This window comes from Myotis brandtii, unplaced genomic scaffold (assembly GCF_000412655.1).
Source record: "Myotis brandtii unplaced genomic scaffold, ASM41265v1 scaffold182, whole genome shotgun sequence".
NCBI classification, from domain to species: Eukaryota; Metazoa; Chordata; class Mammalia; order Chiroptera; family Vespertilionidae; genus Myotis; species Myotis brandtii.
In genome coordinates this window covers 2,852,836-2,870,769 of record NW_005356751.1, presented here as the reverse complement: position 1 = coordinate 2,870,769, position 17,934 = coordinate 2,852,836, and the positions used below count along the sequence as shown (strand labels likewise).

Below are 17,934 nucleotides of genomic sequence, written 5' to 3'. Positions count from 1 at the left end.
AGGCCGACCAGGAGGTCTCGGGTGTGAATCACACGGAAAGGCCACCCTCGCACCCGACGCCGCGCCCCGACCGCCCCGCGTCTCTGCGCAACATGTTTGGCTCCATCTGGAGCCCTTGACCCAAAAACCTCCGAGGCAGAGCCGCAGAGCCGCAGAGCCGGCCTCGAGAATATTTTTTTTCATTGCTTTTCAGAGTGGCAGGGAGGGGGAGAGAGAGAGAGAGAAACATCAATGTGAGAGAGACACATCAACTGGTTGCCTCCTGCACACACCCCGACCAGGGACGGGAAGCAGACCTTCAACCCATGGAGGTGCCCTTGCCTGGGATTAAAACTCCCAAGCTGCCTAGCAGGTTTGGCTCAACGGATAGAGCGATGGCCTGTGGACTGAAGGGTCCTGGGCTCAATCCCCAGTGGGGGGCATGCAGGAGGCAGCCAATCAATGATTCTCTCTCATCATTGATGTTTCTATCTCTCTCTCCCTCTCCCTTCCTCTCTGAGATCAATAAAAATATATTTTAAAAAGCAAACACAACCTTCCAGTGCTCTTGCGACACTCTAACCACTGAGCAAAACAGGCCAGGACTAGAATTGCATCTTATTGGTAACATCGCATAATAAGGTTGCATCTGATTGGTTCATTCTTGGTACTAAGAATCTTTATATACAAGTACAGGCACCTGATTTTTTAAAAAGTCACTTTGGAGCAAAACAAGTAAGTAATTACTGTTATTGTTATTATTTTTGTAAATCAATCAAAATTATACCTATTTTAGTGTCAGATTGGCAAAAAATACATTTTTGGGGTGTGCCGCAGAATTTTAATAATTAGTTTATGTGTGCTATGAGAAGAAACCCAGGTTGAAAATCACTGGATTATATAGTACTATGTATTTGTATATAGAGGAAACATTACATATCAACTGTGTACATGAGATCTAAATTATTCAAATGAAAAACCAAATAAGCAATTAATAAAGTGCAGTGGACAAATTCATAGAGATCAGGTGAAAACTTTTCCAGGAAGCAAATGGTAGTTTTTGGGAGGTTACATATATATCTAAAAATGAAAAGCCCTAGGAACTGCATCCAAATTACATTCACTATTTGATTTTCATGGAAGTGAAATATTTTTAAAAGAGCTCAGGCCATCAAATGATTTTTTTAAAAAAACCTATAAGACTATCTGTATATCTATAAATTTGGAAAATACTGTTAGCAAGTCACAAAAATGTTGATACCAAAATTTTGATTTGGAACCAGAAGTATATCTCCAAGGATGATACTGTGTTTTCCATCATAGGTTACACAGAGTAATCTGAGAATGAATTCGGAGAGCTTACGTCAAACTGAACCCATGTGCATTGAGATGTTCTCATAGCATGGAGAAAGCAAATAGCAAACATCATTCAAAACTACAATATACCAGTTATCTATAATTAAATCCAAGTACAGTAAATAGTACTTAATGAACCAACAGATACATTAGTTAGTTCATTCCTAAGTAGACCTGACATGATGGGAGGAGTTATTTGTTCAACAGAAGCCAGGTGAATAGAAGAGGCTTTTTTCCTATTTGCTATATAAGCCTGAGTGCTAATGCCTTGGGAACCTATCCATATGGACATAAAGTTCCAACAACCATATTGTGTTTTTATCTGAAAAGGTTTTTCTTCTTGATATATTTTGAGTCCATTCTCAAGGTCTTCTCAGGTATTAAAGCACAAAGAAACTTTATAGATTTTATCTGGAAGAAACTTTGTATAGAGTAATGCAGGAAAAAAAATCAGTCATATCAGCAAAAAGCATCCATGAATATGTCTATCAACTTATCAATTCCTGTTATGGGCAAGTGTTTGTTCTAATGTTCAATAAATAATATCAGAAATGATCATATTGAAGAAACACATATTGGCATACATTTTCATTTAGCAATACGTCTTGGATAAATATATTGGTATACAGATCTTTTTGTTATAAACAAGCATCATCCAAATTACATGGGATTTCACATGTATTCCCTTATCTCTTTAACTTTGGTCTTTTTGAATGCCACAGGAAAAAGCTCCCCAACTCCCAACACTCCACTGCAATGAACAAAGAGAGCCACTCAGTGACAGAGTGAAGTAGAATAATTACTTTGCCACTCATATCATGAGAGATTGACATAAGAAGGTAATTCCTAAAGGCCAATGAAAAAAATGACATCCCAAGTCCTTTGGGGAAGGAATTCGGATATAAATAAAATAACAATAAATGAAAATTAGTTGAGAAGCACAGTCCCCGCAGATATCACTCTCATCAGATGAAGATTTCCCAAAGCATCAGACTCAACTTCAAATTTGGAATCCTAGAGTTCCATAGGGAAGTGTTAAATCTGAATCAAGAAATAAGGCAACAAGACATCTAATGAGTTCAGTGTCTAAGACAGTACATAACCAGTACTATTCTACATGTATAGAAAAGAAATAATTAATTACAAGGAATTAATTCATTAGGCCTGAACACTCAGGGCATTGGGCTTGATTCTCTCATGAACCCTCACCGAGAAAGGCTGTTCTGGAAGATGTCTGTTTACACATAAAAGGAAATAGCTAACCATCAATGTGGCAAATCCATCCTTACATCATGGAAACGCATTAAGTGCAGATTTCTAAAAACTTTTATATTATTTTATTCTGTATATTCTTTGAACCCTCTGCTCAGAACACCACTGAGAATGATTAGAATGCAAAGCTTTTCCAGCCCACTGAAAACAGAAGCTAAAAAAGAGAAAAAGGCAACCCATTGCTTTAGTTATAAATTCTTGTCTTAATGATTTCATAGAACAGTGAATCAATCAGGTGTAGTCGATTGAGGATTGATACGAGTCCTGCATAACAATCAGATCTGAAAGAAGTGAACGTCGCCAAAGACACCTGAATATTCATTGATACTACCATAGACTTACTCCCTTTAAGTGCTAATTATTTTCTCCCATCTATGCCATGATATTACAGATCAAAATGCTTTCTCGCACAAGGTTAGCCTCTAGCAAAAACAGAAAACTAGAAATAAACTAGGTTTCAGAAGCTTGTTTCCAACAGTCTCAAGGCTCTTCAGGGCCAAGCTTAGTCTGGAGGCAAGACTGTACCATGGCTGGGCTCTGGGATGGACACAAGGGCCCTTCCCCACTTCAACACCGCATGTCAGGGCACCCCACCTAACGTAAGTCCATATATGCACTAAAGTAATGAAAAGCAGACATAGAAAAAGTAGCTTCATGCTACTAAAAATAAGACCTTGCATTTGTAAAATGTAGTTTTAGATAACTTAAAATTTATGTCAAGGCATTTTTATACACTAATAATGAAGTCTCAGAAAGAGAAACTAAACAAATAATTCCATTACCATAGCAACAAAAACATTTACGATACCTAGGAATAGCCCTGGCCAGTTTGACTCAGTGGATAGAGCATCTGCCAGCCGACTGAAGGGTCCTGGGTTTGATTCCGGGCAGAGTCATGTACTAATTCCCAGCCCTAGTAGGCGTGTGCAGGAGGCAACCAATCTCTTACACCAATGTTTCTCTCTCTGCGTCTCTCCCCCTTCTTTCTACTCTCTCCATAAAAATTTGTTGAAAGAGAAAGCGGCGGTGAGCCCTGTGGCAGCCACACGTGTGCGAGTTGCCATGATGGAAGTCAAAGCAAAACAAAAATTCAAAGAAAAAGGTGCAAAGATGTCACAAGAAAAAAACAGATTTTATAAGACAATGATTCAGCTTGTGTGATGCAATATTACATTCAGTTTGGCAATAAAGAGCAGAGGAAAAAAGGCTTTTGAAAGACTGCGAGATGACGTGGTTGAATTACGTAAAGCTAAATATTCCAGAAATATTGTTAAGAAATTTCTCATGTGTGGGGGTAAACGGCAGAATGCGGAGATAATCAGAAGTTTTAAAGGCCATGTGAGGAAGATGCCCCGACACGCGGAAGCCTCAGCCGTCGTGGAATACCGTACAATGACAAAGGCATTTTAGAGCAGAGAAACATGGGAACACATTTCAGCTTTACAAGTCAGCAGATCACCCAACTCTGGACAGTGTTAGAGGAACGGCCAGAAACACTAGAACTTATCATGGATGAAATGAAACAGATTCTAACTCCAATGGCCCAACAGGAAGCTGTGACTAAGCACTCATTGGTGCATAAAGTATTCTTGGACGTTTTTACCTATGTGCCCCCAAAGCTAAGATCAGAAATGATCGAAGCTGTGAGGCCACGGCCCGCGTGGCCTGGGTTCAAATACCTAACGAAAGGGCCGCATGCAGATTAATAACACAAGACAAGAAATATAAATTTGGAAATTATGGGGAAACCAGTTGTGAACTTAGTTCAAGGAACTAAACTCCACTGAATCTCCATACCCATCTGCTTTTTATTTACTAGAATACACAATTGCCCTTTAGGAATGCAAACAGACATATCAAAGGTGATGTTTAGTAAACAGTAAAGAGATCATCAAATTTGAGGGGTTGCCTTCAGCTATTGAGCCAGCAGCAGGTAATAAAATGCAGATATTCAGCCTTCTGAACATCAAAGCCCCATTCAGCCTTCTGACAGAACTTCTCGCATTTATATTAATTACTGTTGATCTTGGCTTCCAGCACGAAGCCATCTGTGAAGTGGTGGTTTACCTGGCACACACACATGATGGTGCCAGAGTGGCCATGCATGGCACACACAAGGATAGGACAGTGATTGTGAAAACAATGAAGACTTCTGTTGAAAAGGTGGCTAATGGCCAATACTCCCATTTGGTTTTACTGGCAGCATTTGATTGTGAAGCAGATAATCATATCTGAAACTATTAGTTCCTTGTCTAACATATTAAATGACAAATATGGAAGGAAGGTCCTGTTGTCCTACTAAACCCCCAAGATCCTGCATATACAGTACGAGAAATTATTGAAGTTCTGCAGAACGGGAATGGAAACGCACACAGTAAAAAAGATAACAGAGATCCGTCGCCGAGAGCTCTTAGAATCCATCTCCCCAGCTTTGTTAAGCTAAATGCAAGATCACACTCAAGAAATGGTGCTAGATAAGTCTGCCTGTGTGTTGGTGTCTTGCATTCTGGGAGCTACCATTGGAGACACTCAACCTGCCATGAATGCCATTGCCAGCTTGGCAGCAGCAGAACTGTGCCCTGGAAGCAAGGATGGAGAGCTTCACATTGCAGAACATCCTGCAGGACATCTTGTTTTGAAGTGGTTAATAGAGCAAGATAAAAGATGAAAGAAAACAGAAGAGATGGTTATTTTGCAAAAACCATTGTAGAGCATGTCGGTATAAAGAACCTGAAGTCCTGGGCTAGTGTAAATTGAGGTGCCATTATTCTTTCTAGCCTTCTCCAGAGTTCTGACCAAGAAATTGCAAGCAAAAAGGTTGCTGGACTGAGGGGGGGGGGGGGGGGGGGGGGGGGGGGGGGCGGGGGGAGAAAGAAAAGAAAAAAAAGCACCAGCAAAGGAGTAGAAATGCTGCTTAAAAAAAACTGTCTATGTAGATGGAAACAATTAACAAGATGGAATCATTGTTTCTCTTCTTATCTGTTTTCCCAGAGTGGAGAGAAGGGCTAGGGTCCACCTCGCTGGTAATTTGTGTATTCTGTATATGTTTCTTCTTTGTATAACAGTAAGTGCACGGGTGGGGGTCCCTCGGCCTGGCCCGTGATTGGGCTGATTGGGCCATCCTGCCCAGTTCCGATCAGGGCCATGGAGGCAGGCCGGCCGGGGAGGGACCGCGGGAGGGCTCCATGGCGTGTCCAGCCCTCTCGCCCAGTCCCAATTGGCCAGACCCCAGCAGCAAGCTAACCTACCAGAGTGTATGCCTCCTGGTGGTCAGTGTGTGTCATAGCGACTGGTCGACCAATTGGTCGGACACTTAGCATATTACGCTTTTATTATATAGGATGCTTTCTAAAAATGCCCTTTAAAAATAAAAACTAAAAATCTATGGGAAAATATCCTCAGGTGAGAATTAACAAAAAAATGAAAATAAATACCATAAAGAACTTGTCAATGTTTCATTAAAAAAAAAAAAAGATACCTAGGAGTAAACGTAACTAAGGAGGTAAAAGACCTATAATCAGAAAACTACAGGACGTTGAAAAAAGAGGTAGAGGAAGATATAAACAAGTGGAAGAATATACTGTGTTCATGAATTGGTAGAATTAACATCATTAAAATATCCATACTACCCAAAGCAATCTATAGATTCAATGCAATCCCTATTAAATGACCAATGGCATAGTTCACAGATCTAGAAAAAATACTCCAAAAATTTATATGGAATCAAGAAAATCCCAAATAGCTGCAGCAATCTTGAGAAAGAACAAAGTTGAAGGGATCACAATACCAGATATCAAGTTATACTACAAAGCCAATGTAATCAAAACAGCCTGGTACTGGTATAAGAACAGACATATAGATCAATGAAACAGAACAGAGACCTTAGAAATTGACCCAAGCCACTACACTCAATTGATAATTGAAAAGAAGGCAAAAGCATACAATGGAGTCAAGACAGTCTCTTCAGTAAATGGTGTTGGGAAAATTTGACAGATACATGCAAAAAAAAAAAACTAGACCAAAAACTTACACCATACACAAAAATAAACTCAAAATGGATAAAGAACTTAAATGTAAGTTGTGAAACCATAAAAAATCCTAGAAGAAACCATAGGCAGCAAAATCACAGACATCTCTCATAGCAATATGTTTACAGATAACCTCATAGGGCAAAGGAAACTAAGGAGAAAATAAACAAATGGGACTACATCAAAATAAAAAGCTTCTGCACAGCAAAAGAAACCATCAACAAAATAAAAAGGGAGCCCATTGTATGGGAGCCCACTGTATGGCAATGATACATCTGATAAAGGGTTAATATCTAAATTATATAAGGAACTCATACAACCTAACAAAAGGAAGACAAACAATCCAATTAAAAAATGGGGTAAAGGACCTAAATAGACACTTCTCCAAAAGGGACATACAAATGGCCAAGAGACATATGAAAAAATGCTCCAAGTCACTAATCATCAGAGATGAAAATCAAAACAATGAGGTCCCATCTCACACCTGTCAGAATGGCTACCATCAACAAATCAACAAATGACAAGTGCTGGCAAGGATGTGGAGAAGAGGGAACACTAGTACACTGCGGGTGGGAGTGCAGACTGGTGCAGTCATTATGAAAAACAGTATGGAATTTCCTCAAAAAATTAAATATGGAATTACCATTTGAGCCAGTGATCCCACTTGGAATATATTCATTATGAAAAACAGTATGGAATTTCCTCAAAAAATTAAATATGGAATTACCATTTGAGCCAGTGATCCCACTTCTAGGAATATATTCTAAGAAATCTGAAACACCAATCAGAAAGAATGTGTGCACCCCTTTGTTCATAGCAGCACAATTTACAATAGCTAAGATCTGGAAACAGCTCAAGTGCCCATCAGTAGATGAGTGAATAAAAAAGCTGTGGTACATGTACACCATGGAATACTATGCAGTAGTAAAAAAGGATCTCTTAGCCTTTGAGACAGCATTGGAGGGACCTGGAGACTATTATGCTAAGCAAAATAAGCCAGTCAGAGAAAGACAAGTATCACATGATCTCACTCATATGTGGAATCTAATGAAAAAAATAAACTGTTAAACAAAATAGATCCAGAGACACAGAAGCATGGAACAAACTGTTGAATGTCAGAGGGAAGGTGGGGGAGGGTCGACGGGTGGGAAGAGATCCAAAGAACTTGTATGCATATATGCATAACCCGTGGACACAGACAATAGGGTGGTGGAGGCTGGGGCAGGAGGCAGGGGTGGGCTATAAGGGGTCAATAGGAGAAAAAAGGGCCATATGTAATACTTTCAACAATAAAGATGTTTTTAAAAAAATAAAATTTATGTCAAATTTAGTGGAAAACTGAAAAAAATGTTTTTTTCTCTTCCTTAGTTTGTAAATTTGTCCTAGAACCTTTACAACAGTTTCTAAGTAACAACTATCAAGCTGATAGTTCACAGATCTTTTTACTATATTACCTACCGAACTGATAACTGCAGTAAGAGAATTAACAAATTCCCAAGGAGCTACCTCAAGGACTTTCAAGACAGTGTAAAGAATACATATTTTCATATAGTAGAATATGGCTTTAATACACAGAACAAAAATATTAATGTGTGAACAAAATATGGTCAAAATATAAGTCTACACTGAATATATGTGGAAAAGATATTTAATTGTAAAATAGAAAAGTAGGCCAGAGTAATTGTTTCTTAAGGGTAATTGCTTCTTTTTACAGTATAGATCATCTAGTAGGGCCTTAGGGTTAAACATTTTCATAAAGCAATAAAACATTAATGTAAGAAATAAAGCAAGAAAAACTGTATGAAGTTACATTTTACAAAAAAAGAATAAACAGTATGTCAGAGTGTAATGTTCATACACTGTGGAATTCGACAATATTGTGATGAGAGCAGTCGCAGCACAGACATACAGCTTTCACAGGGAAAAGTAAAAGTTATGGTAGACATCTCTATAGCATTACTGTGGTACAAAAAGTTCTTGTTCTACATACAAAAGCATTTTTTTCCATAAGAATAATTTCCTGGGGGAGGGAGGGGAATGAGTCCATGAAATATTTCAAAAACCCATATGCTTTGAGTTTTCCAAAAACATTATCTTAAAACATACTGCCTTAAAGTGCTTTCATGTGGAAATCATGATGGAAGGCACAGAATACAGTTTCACGTCCCCACTATGAAATTTTCAAAAAAGCATAGATTTTGTAGTTTGCAAATTCAAGTTATCTTGTAAGCTGCTCCTTCCAAGAACACTATCATTCCAATAAAACCAGCTGCTAGTTTACTTAGTTAAGATGACCTACAGAATAAAAGGAGGGTTTTTTCCCCGAATAACTTTCATTATCTTTGTGGGGAAAATACCTATGCAAGTGATACATTTTGAAATTATAAAACATGCAGGATATGTACAAACACAAAGTTTAAAAAATATTTGCTTCATATACATGTAAATCTACTTGGGTATAGCTGAAGTTGAACAAATATAAAAATTTGTTTTCTAAAAAATGTTTTCAGAGAATCTGAGACAACTTAAAGCTGTACAAACATTTCCTGGGAGAAATCTTCTCTTCATACAGAAGCTTTAACGTACAGGAGCAATTCCAGTATCAGTCCACCACATAATTATGACACATTTGGTCTAATCAACGATCACCCTTAAAACTGTTCTGTTTCTGAGAAATTAAGGTTCGTTCGTACTAAAATCAAAAAGAATTCACAAAAACAGTGGCTTATTGTGTTTTTGGATCTCTTCAACAATCTTTATCAACTCATTTAGAACTGTAAAAAAAAACAAAAACTATTTACAGAATTCAGTTTTAAATACATTTGACAACTTCAAAAGTTTTATGTTACAAGGATTCAGACCACATGGCTTTAGTCCAATTATCAATCTGTAGTCTCTTCTAGTATCCTGTCTTCCCATGACTGCACCTTATTGTGTACAGTTCAAGATTGTATTCTTTCTTGACCAAAAGTAACTCAAACTACATGTTCATTTCAACTAAACAGCTTCTTTATTAGTCTGAAGACGAGTCATAGCTTCTAATTTCTGTCTGTAGGCTTCTGCTTCCTGTTCTTTCTTTAGAAGCTGCTGTCGATATTTTTGGGCTTCTCGGTTTGCTTCATCCAGCTGTTTCTGAAGAGCTTCTCTCTCCTAATTAAGCAAACAAAAAGTTGTTTTTTTCAATTTTTTGCACAAATACATTATTAACATCTACAAGCATGGATCCTTTAACAAAAAAATAGTAGCTAAAAATAGTTACCTATTGATATTTCCTAGACAAGTTGCCTTTTCAACCAATTCACTAATAATTAAAGCCCCCAATTTTGTGTTCCACACTGTGAGATACAGATTGCAGGTTTGTTGTTTTTTTTTATCTCAAGGAAATTATCCCCTAATTAGATATAAGACTAACATAATGAACCCAAATAGGTACCTGTACTCTCATATGTACTACAAAAACTGGTGAAGAACTTTAAGACGGAAATATACCATCATAGCTCTCCATATCTTTATCTGCATTTTTATTTAAAGATAATACTTAAGAAATAAAAATAAAAAAAATAAAGATAATACTTAAAAACAGTATTTATTAAGCAATCATTATATGACAAAACAAGGTGGTTTCCAAGGACAAGCCTCTAAGACAGATATTATGCCCATTTTACAGATGAGGAAAATGATGCTCAGAGATGATGTGGCTTTTTCATGGTAACATGGATACGAGTCAGGTTTGTGAGATTCTAATATTACTGCTTATAAAACTATCTTTCTCAATGATAGCGAGCAAGATTCCTCATCTCTAAAATGAAGAGTGTTGGTCTAAATTAGTGTTTCCTAAATTATATCATTTTACAAATCAATAAAGTACTAATTTCTCTATTGTGACTAGTGAATTATTCAGGTGTAAAATATATGTACTGAATTTCTCAATAAATTGAGAGTTGAAACAAATCTGGTCCTCCTCCTCATTCTGGCCCTATTCAGCTGCCCAAGGGAAAACATTTCACGGGTTCTTTTCCCATACCTCTAGTAAGCACAAGAACAAAAGCTCACCCTGCACACCCCCAAGCTCAAACACCTTACAGAGGCCCAGGATCTACTAGTGTGGTGGGGGCTGAGAGTAAGACTATTAATCATAAGAAAGGCCACACTCACACTGGACAAGACACTTGACCAGAAGAAACTGAAGGCAAGGGGTCAGCATCTTGCTGGGGAAAGGGGCAGTGTGAGAGTCTCATCCACTGCCTTCTTGACCCTTACCCATTGTGAAACCAAAAATTCCCTCTTCTTCATTATTCTCAAGGTCCACAAGGGGGAGCATATTTACTACTTCTGCCTTCCTGTAAATCCCATTCCCTTCCCTACACTGGGAATAAAGCTACATCTAACATTTATTTTTCCCATGGGTTCATCAAATGTGGGAGTGGTTGACTACGAAAGTAGCATTCAAATCTTCCAATTACACAAAATGTACAATTAGAAAAAATATGTGCTCTTCATCTGCAATTTAAGAAATTCCCAAGCCCTACTTTGCTACCCTTTTTTACCCACTCCTTATCCCAGGCAAGATAACAGAGTAGGAACAAGACAGAAAGAACACCCAAAAGATGAGCCTCATGTAAGCAATCAACGCCAGTCCCCTGGCAGTGAACCATGGAAGACGGAGCACAACAATGGGAAAGGGGAGATGGGGCTGCTTCCCCAGGAGCTAGATAGACCCTCACCAGCTAGCAGGAACACTTACAGCTATTCGTACGTGTTATCAAATTTCACTTGTGTTAAGAAGTAAGATTCTTTGGTAGCCAAAGTTTTGAATGTGGATAAAAAAAATTTGCCCTGATTTGGTAGGAAAAATTAAAACAGATACTCTAAGGTATCTTTTCCTGGTAGCTATTTATTAACATTTAGAAACAGCAAGGGAGTCACAATTATTTCAAAGGATAAAAGCAAACTGAGATAAATAGTCTAACAGTGAATACAGTTTAATCCTATTTTCCTTATTTTATATTTTCATTTCAACTAGAATATATCTTAATATAAGTTAAAAGCATAGCTAACATTATTAAAGTTTGTGTTTTCATTTTTTACTTCTCAGAAATATAGGTATTTGGGGAAAGAATCTTTTTGCCATCTCACTTTGCAAAAAAATAAAAATCTCTAAAAAGTGGAAAATATTATTTCTTATTTTACTCAAAAGATCCTGTTTCCAAATTCATTTGTTCATTTACTGAACATATTTACATGTAAGATACTTTCTAAATGCAAACAGTAATTTGGTTGTTTTGCATATAAATAGTGCAACAGACTCACATTTTAGATTTATATTTAAATAGAAATGCCAATCTAATGGCTTTGACCTTTTGCAATAAAACCACAATAAAAAGAATTTTGACATTTTTCAATAAACATACTAATATTATTAGTATTAAATAATTGTACTAATATTAATACTAAAGTATTTTTCCTTTAACAGACTAACATTGAAAAATTCCAAAAAAATAAATTCTGATAAGATTTGGTGGCAATAAAAGAAAATATTTGTCTTACACAACTCCAACAAAAGCAATATATTACTACTGCATTAGGCAATGGGACAACAGAGCAAGGAAAGACCTGAGTTTGCTTTTTCATTTTCAAACAAGATTCTTGAATTCTGCTTCAGCTAGTAGCAATTATCTTTTACTGAGCACTTACTATATGCCTACCATTGTACTAGTCCTTCACATGTACCCTCCTTTAAACCTTACACAATCTGATAACGGAGGTGCTATTATTTTCCCCTTTTTATTGGTGGGGAAGCCAAGCCTTCAAAGGTTAAATTAACTTGACCAATATCACACAATCAGAAAATTATAGAGTATAATTTAAATCTAAATCTGAGTCCAGACCCATATTCTTAAATTACTAAATGTTTTGTTTAGTTTTGTTTTTTAACATGGAAACTGGACAGGGTGTGTGAGCTGTCCGTTTGTTTGTGTGTAAACATCAATTTTCTAACTGCCATAAGCCAAATATGAACCTAGTTTTATAAATAAAGTTTTATTGAAATACAGCCATACCTACTCATTTCCAAATTGTCTGTGGTTGCTAACCTGCCACAATGACAGAACTAAGTAGCGAAACATAGACTATATGGCCTAGAAAGCCGAAATTATTTGCTAACTGGCCCTTTACAAAAAAATTTTGACTACTCCAGCGCTAGAAAAAAAAATTATCAAAAAGGGATATGACTGCCCAACCACAGTGGCTCAGTGATTGAGCGTCAACCTATGAACCAGGAGGTCACGGTTAGATTCCCGGTCAAAGTACATGCCCAGGGTTTCGAGCTCGATCCCCAGTGAGGGGTGTGCAGGAGGCAGCTAATCAATGATTCTCTCTCATCATTGATGGTTCTCTCTCTCCCTCTCCCTTTCTCTCTGAAATCAATAAAAATATTTTTTAACAAATAAAAGGGATATGACTATAAAAAATTTTAAACTTTGGAAGATCAAAAGGTTCATCATTAATAAAAGGAAAACAAATTTTAAAAATTGTATCAAATGAAACATTTTATAAAGTTTATAGAAATTAATTTTTTAAAGAACACTAAGGATCCCAATTTATCACTGGTTAAAGGATATAAATTATTCATTAAAAATAAACAAAACTTGCTAATAAACATTCATCTTTAATCTCCACAGCAAAAAAACAGGTAAAGGTATTTCCTGAACCCACATAATTAATAATAGGAAAAAATCTGTTACTCCTAATGTACTAATTACATCTCCTTCCTCCCACATGTACAATTAAGTTTGAACTTCAATTCAGATTAGGCTAGTGTTTATTTATGAAAGAAATCCAAAAACAGCACACTTCTTCCAAAAATATACTGTACAGTAATATCAAGGCATGATAAAATGATATACATTATTACAATTTAGTTTTATTCATACCTTCCTCTAAAAAATAAATCTATTTTATTTCCTATATTGCTATAATGCAGATGTGAAAGCCACATTTACAATAAACTTTCTATAATTTAAACTAATTTTTCTGGAGATTATTGATAAATCTCTCCAATGTTAACTTGGAAATTGTAAATATAGGGTGTCCCCAAAAAATGTATATACACACTTTGAATAATTATAAAGGCAGTGTTTATTAAAATACATTTCATTTTCAAAATTGAGCTATCAGCTGCTAAAGTGTATATATTTAGGATGGGGTAGCCTGTATATATTAACACTTTCTTTAGACAGTCACTCTGGTAGTTGTGGATACACAAAGAGAAACCCAAACATGTTAGACTCTATATAACGAGTTAATTTAATTCCTTTACAGCAGTTTCTCTGTCCTGTGCATCATTGTAGGATGTTTAGCAGCATCCCCCTGGTTTCTACCCAAATATCAATGCTATGCCCCTAATTGTGATAACCCAAAACGTCTCCAGACATTGTCAAATGTCCCCTGGCATCAAAATTGCCCCAGGTGAGACCACTGCCTTAGAGAGACTTTTGTGAGAATGGCCAAACTGTCACTCAGAGAGGCGTATTAAAAAAAAATCTGTCCCAAGACAATTCTATTGATTATCTAAGAAAATAACTTCAAAAAACTACTTCATGTGTTATACGGAAATAATTACCTGATCTGATGACAACACTAGAGGTCTCCTCATTCTATACTCCAGCCCACCTCTACCATCTAAACTTACTGCATCCTTCAAGGTCTTTCTATAATAGTTCTAAGACATCATGCAACCTTGGCTTGAACATTTCTGTGGATGAAGAATAAGATTCCCACCACCAGAAAGCTCTACTTACTAAAAACGAAACAAATACTCTTCTTTATACCAAGTTAAAACTCTATCCCCTGAAGGTGTATCTCCATGGTTCTAGATAATTTACATATCTCAAGTCATACTTTCCTGTTATTTACCATTATTTCCTCTTGGTCTCTGAAAGATTGTAAGAGAGGAATCAGGTGGAACTTTAAGAAAACAGCAATTCTCACATTAGATAAATAAAGCTACAGGATGCACATTCAATGATTTAAAAATATAATTGATTGAATTCAATAAGTTTATGTTTAATAAAATTTCAAGTAATGCCCTGGCCAGGTGGCTTAGTTGGTTGGAGTGTTGTCCCGTACACCAAAAGGGTGAGGGTTTGATTCCCGACCAGGGCATACCTAGGTTGCAGGTTTGGTCCCCAGTCGGGATTGGGGCCCATATGGGAAGCAACCAATCAATGTTTCTCTCACACATCAATGCTCTCTCTCTCCCTCTCCCTGTCTCTATCCCCCCCTCCCTCTTCCTCTCTCTAAAATCAATAAACATATCCTCAGGTGTAGATTTTTTTATAATTTCAAGAACTTTGAAGATAATTTTTATTAAATAGTTAAAGCAAAGTACATGACAAAATATTTTTCACCTTGCCCTGGCCAGTGTGGTTCAGTTGGTTGGGCATCATCTGGTGCACCAGGAGGTTGCCGGTTCCATTCCCGGTCAAGAGCACATGCCTGGGTTGCGAGCTCAATCCCTGGTGGGGGTATGCAGGAGGTATCCGATCAATGTTGCACTCTCACATCAAAATTTCTCTCTCCCTCTCCCTTCCTCTCTCTCTAAAAATTAATAAACTATTCTTTAAATAAAAAATAAATAAATCACTCTTTAAAATATACATATATATATATACATACATATATATATATATATACATATACATACATATACATATACAGGGTGTCCCCAAAATTGTATATACACTTTAACATCTGATTCATATTACATTTTGAAAATGAAATGTATTTTAATAAATACTGCCTTTATAATTATTCAAAGTATGTACATTTTAGGGAGACACCTGTATATATTTTTTACCTTATGTGCCAGAAAAGATCATCTGACATATCAGAAAAAGATATTTAAAAGATTACTAAATAATAAGTATATGATACTATTCAATGGAATAAATTGCTAGTTTGTAAGAACTTCAATGTACTGAATATCACTTTAAATTTTGAAGAAATAAAACAGCTCACCCTCAATAACTAAAGAGATAATTTTGCCAAATATTCTGGTTACAAGATGAACCAGATAATATTTTCACCGCAAAAATTCTTTGTGATTGTGGCCAATATACCAGTCTTACATTTAAATGAATTTGGGCAAAGGATATTTTCTAATTGTCCTCAATCAGGATTAAGTTGCCTTCTAGTGACTTTTTTTTTCTCAAATCCTCTTTTCTATTACAAAGAACCTTAAATATTCACCAACATTTACTATTCACATATATCAGAAATTATGAATTTGTGTATAATGAGTATGTAATTTTTTAAATTCTCATAAAAACTCCAAAATAACTTTTTGAATAAATGTATTGTCATTTGATATAAGCTAATATCCAATTTGGGGGACATAATTTTATCTACAGTCATGTGAGAAAAAAAATCTGCAAGGTAACTAAGGATTAGTTATACTTACACAATGGTTTGCATTTATAATCTAGTTTGGGAGAGGGTAAAAAAAGTTGAATCCTGTCAAGAGCTAGTCTAAATTTAATTTCCCTAAAGGATTTATTATGTAAAATAAGCAGTTATCCATGGCTTTATAATAAACCCAGTTGACAAGTATCAACCTTCTTTATGAGGATCCCCCCAGCCTAAATAGGCATTTGCACTTCGCTTTTGAAAGAGAAAACAATTTTAGTCAATATACAGTGATATTTTTTTTAGTGACTTGTGAGAATGATGTATGTAAATTTAATGGAAAATGAAGGATGGCGTGCAAGAACCAAAGACATTCCAATGTTACCAGGATGACAGACTTCATTACAAACAAATTCTTCACTCATTCATTCATTCATTCAATATTTATTTATTGAGGGCTCGCTATATGTATAAAGCAAAAATTAAACAAAATAATACTATATACTTTCTGTATCAAAACAACACTGTCAGTAATAAATATAAAAGACCAAAAAAAAAAAGCAAATTGAATTTATTTTGGATGACTGCAGCAAAACACACCGGGTAAAAGACTCCTTACTTCTATTTCTGCAGATTCCACCCGGTTTTCAATTATTTCGATACATTGTCTCTTAGCTGGTGGTTCTTCACTTATAACAGTTTCTTCAGCAATGTCCGTTGCTGGTACTGTTAATACTAAAATGAAAAAATATATATGTTACTTCATTTTCAGATAGGTTTAGTTGAAATAAAACTAGTCAACATTATTGATGCAACTCATCTAAAATAAATTATATTCTAAAACAATTTCAAACCACTGATTTACTTTTTGAGGATGTCCATATTTGTCCTCATCTTCTTGCTTTTTTACTGCAAATCTCTCCTTGTTTAAGCACCTACTTATTTTTTTTAAGTTTTATATATAAGAATCAGCTAGTTTGGCTCAGTGGATAGTGTCGGCCTGCAGACCAAAGGGTCACAGGTTTGATTCCAGTCACGGGCACGTACTTCGGTTGCAGGGTCCTCCCCAGCCGGGCCTTCGTCAGGAAGTGTGCAGGAGGCAACCAATCGATATGTTTCTCTCATCAATATTTCTCTATCTTTCCCTCTCTCTTTCACTCTCTCTAAAATTCAAGGGAAAAACATCCTCGAGTGAGGATTAAAAAAATTTTTTTAAAATATATTTTTATTGATTTTTTACAGAGAGGAAGGGAGAGGGCTAGAGAGCTAGAAACATCGATGAGAGAGAAACATTGATCAGCTGCCTCCTGCACACCCCCTACTGGGGATGTGCCCGCAACCAAGGTACATACCCTTGACCAGAATTGAACCTGGGCCTCTTCAGTCCGCAGGCCGACGCTCTATCCACTGAGCCAAACCGGTTACGGCAAAAAATTTTTTTATATATAATATGTTCATTCACATGACTCAAACTCAAAACAATTATTTACCAAGCATATTTTGAGAGCTCTCACTCCACTCGTAAAACAGATAATCACTTTTATTGGTTTCTCATGTACTATTCTTGTTAATTTATGTAAAAACAAACATGAACATACATTCTTTTTTTGTTACACAAAAGGTATCATATATATAAAACAGTCAAATATATACACAACAGATATATCATTCTGCAGTTGCTTTTTTTCACTGCACATATATAAGTTGTCTTTCATCTACACTAATAAAAGAGAAACATGGTAATTAGCTTACGACCGCTACCCTTCCCATTGGCTAATCAGCATATCCTTATGCAAATTAACTGTCAGCCAAGATGGCGGCCGGCAGCCATGCGCTGAAGCGAACAGGGAGGCTTGCTTGCTCCAGTGACAGCGGACTCCAACGTTCCCCGCCT

At 36.4% G+C, this 17,934-nt stretch overlaps 1 protein-coding gene and 1 pseudogene across 10 annotated transcripts in view; one reads left to right on the top strand and one right to left on the bottom strand.

The window, feature by feature from the left end:
* The first annotated feature begins 1,810 nt into the window (after positions 1-1,810).
* LOC102245395 lies at positions 1,811-5,433 on the top strand (annotated as a pseudogene).
* Positions 5,434-8,267: 2,834 nt separating this feature from the next.
* Positions 8,268-17,934, bottom strand: part of GABPB1 (GA binding protein transcription factor, beta subunit 1) — a 54,280-nt gene continuing 44,613 nt past the window's right edge. For 7 of the 10 annotated variants that reach the window (XM_014537803.1, XM_014537806.1, XM_014537802.1 and 4 more), the window contains 2 exons: positions 16,660-16,775; positions 8,268-9,785 (listed from right to left, as the gene is read on the bottom strand). In XM_014537803.1, coding sequence (XP_014393289.1) covers positions 9,633-9,785; positions 16,660-16,775 — 269 coding nt within the window. In that variant the 3' untranslated portion in view covers positions 8,268-9,632. Of the gene's footprint in view, positions 9,786-16,468; positions 16,776-17,934 lie in introns of those variants that run through there. The other 3 variants (XM_014537808.1, XM_014537810.1, XM_014537809.1) reach the window with 3 other exon arrangements.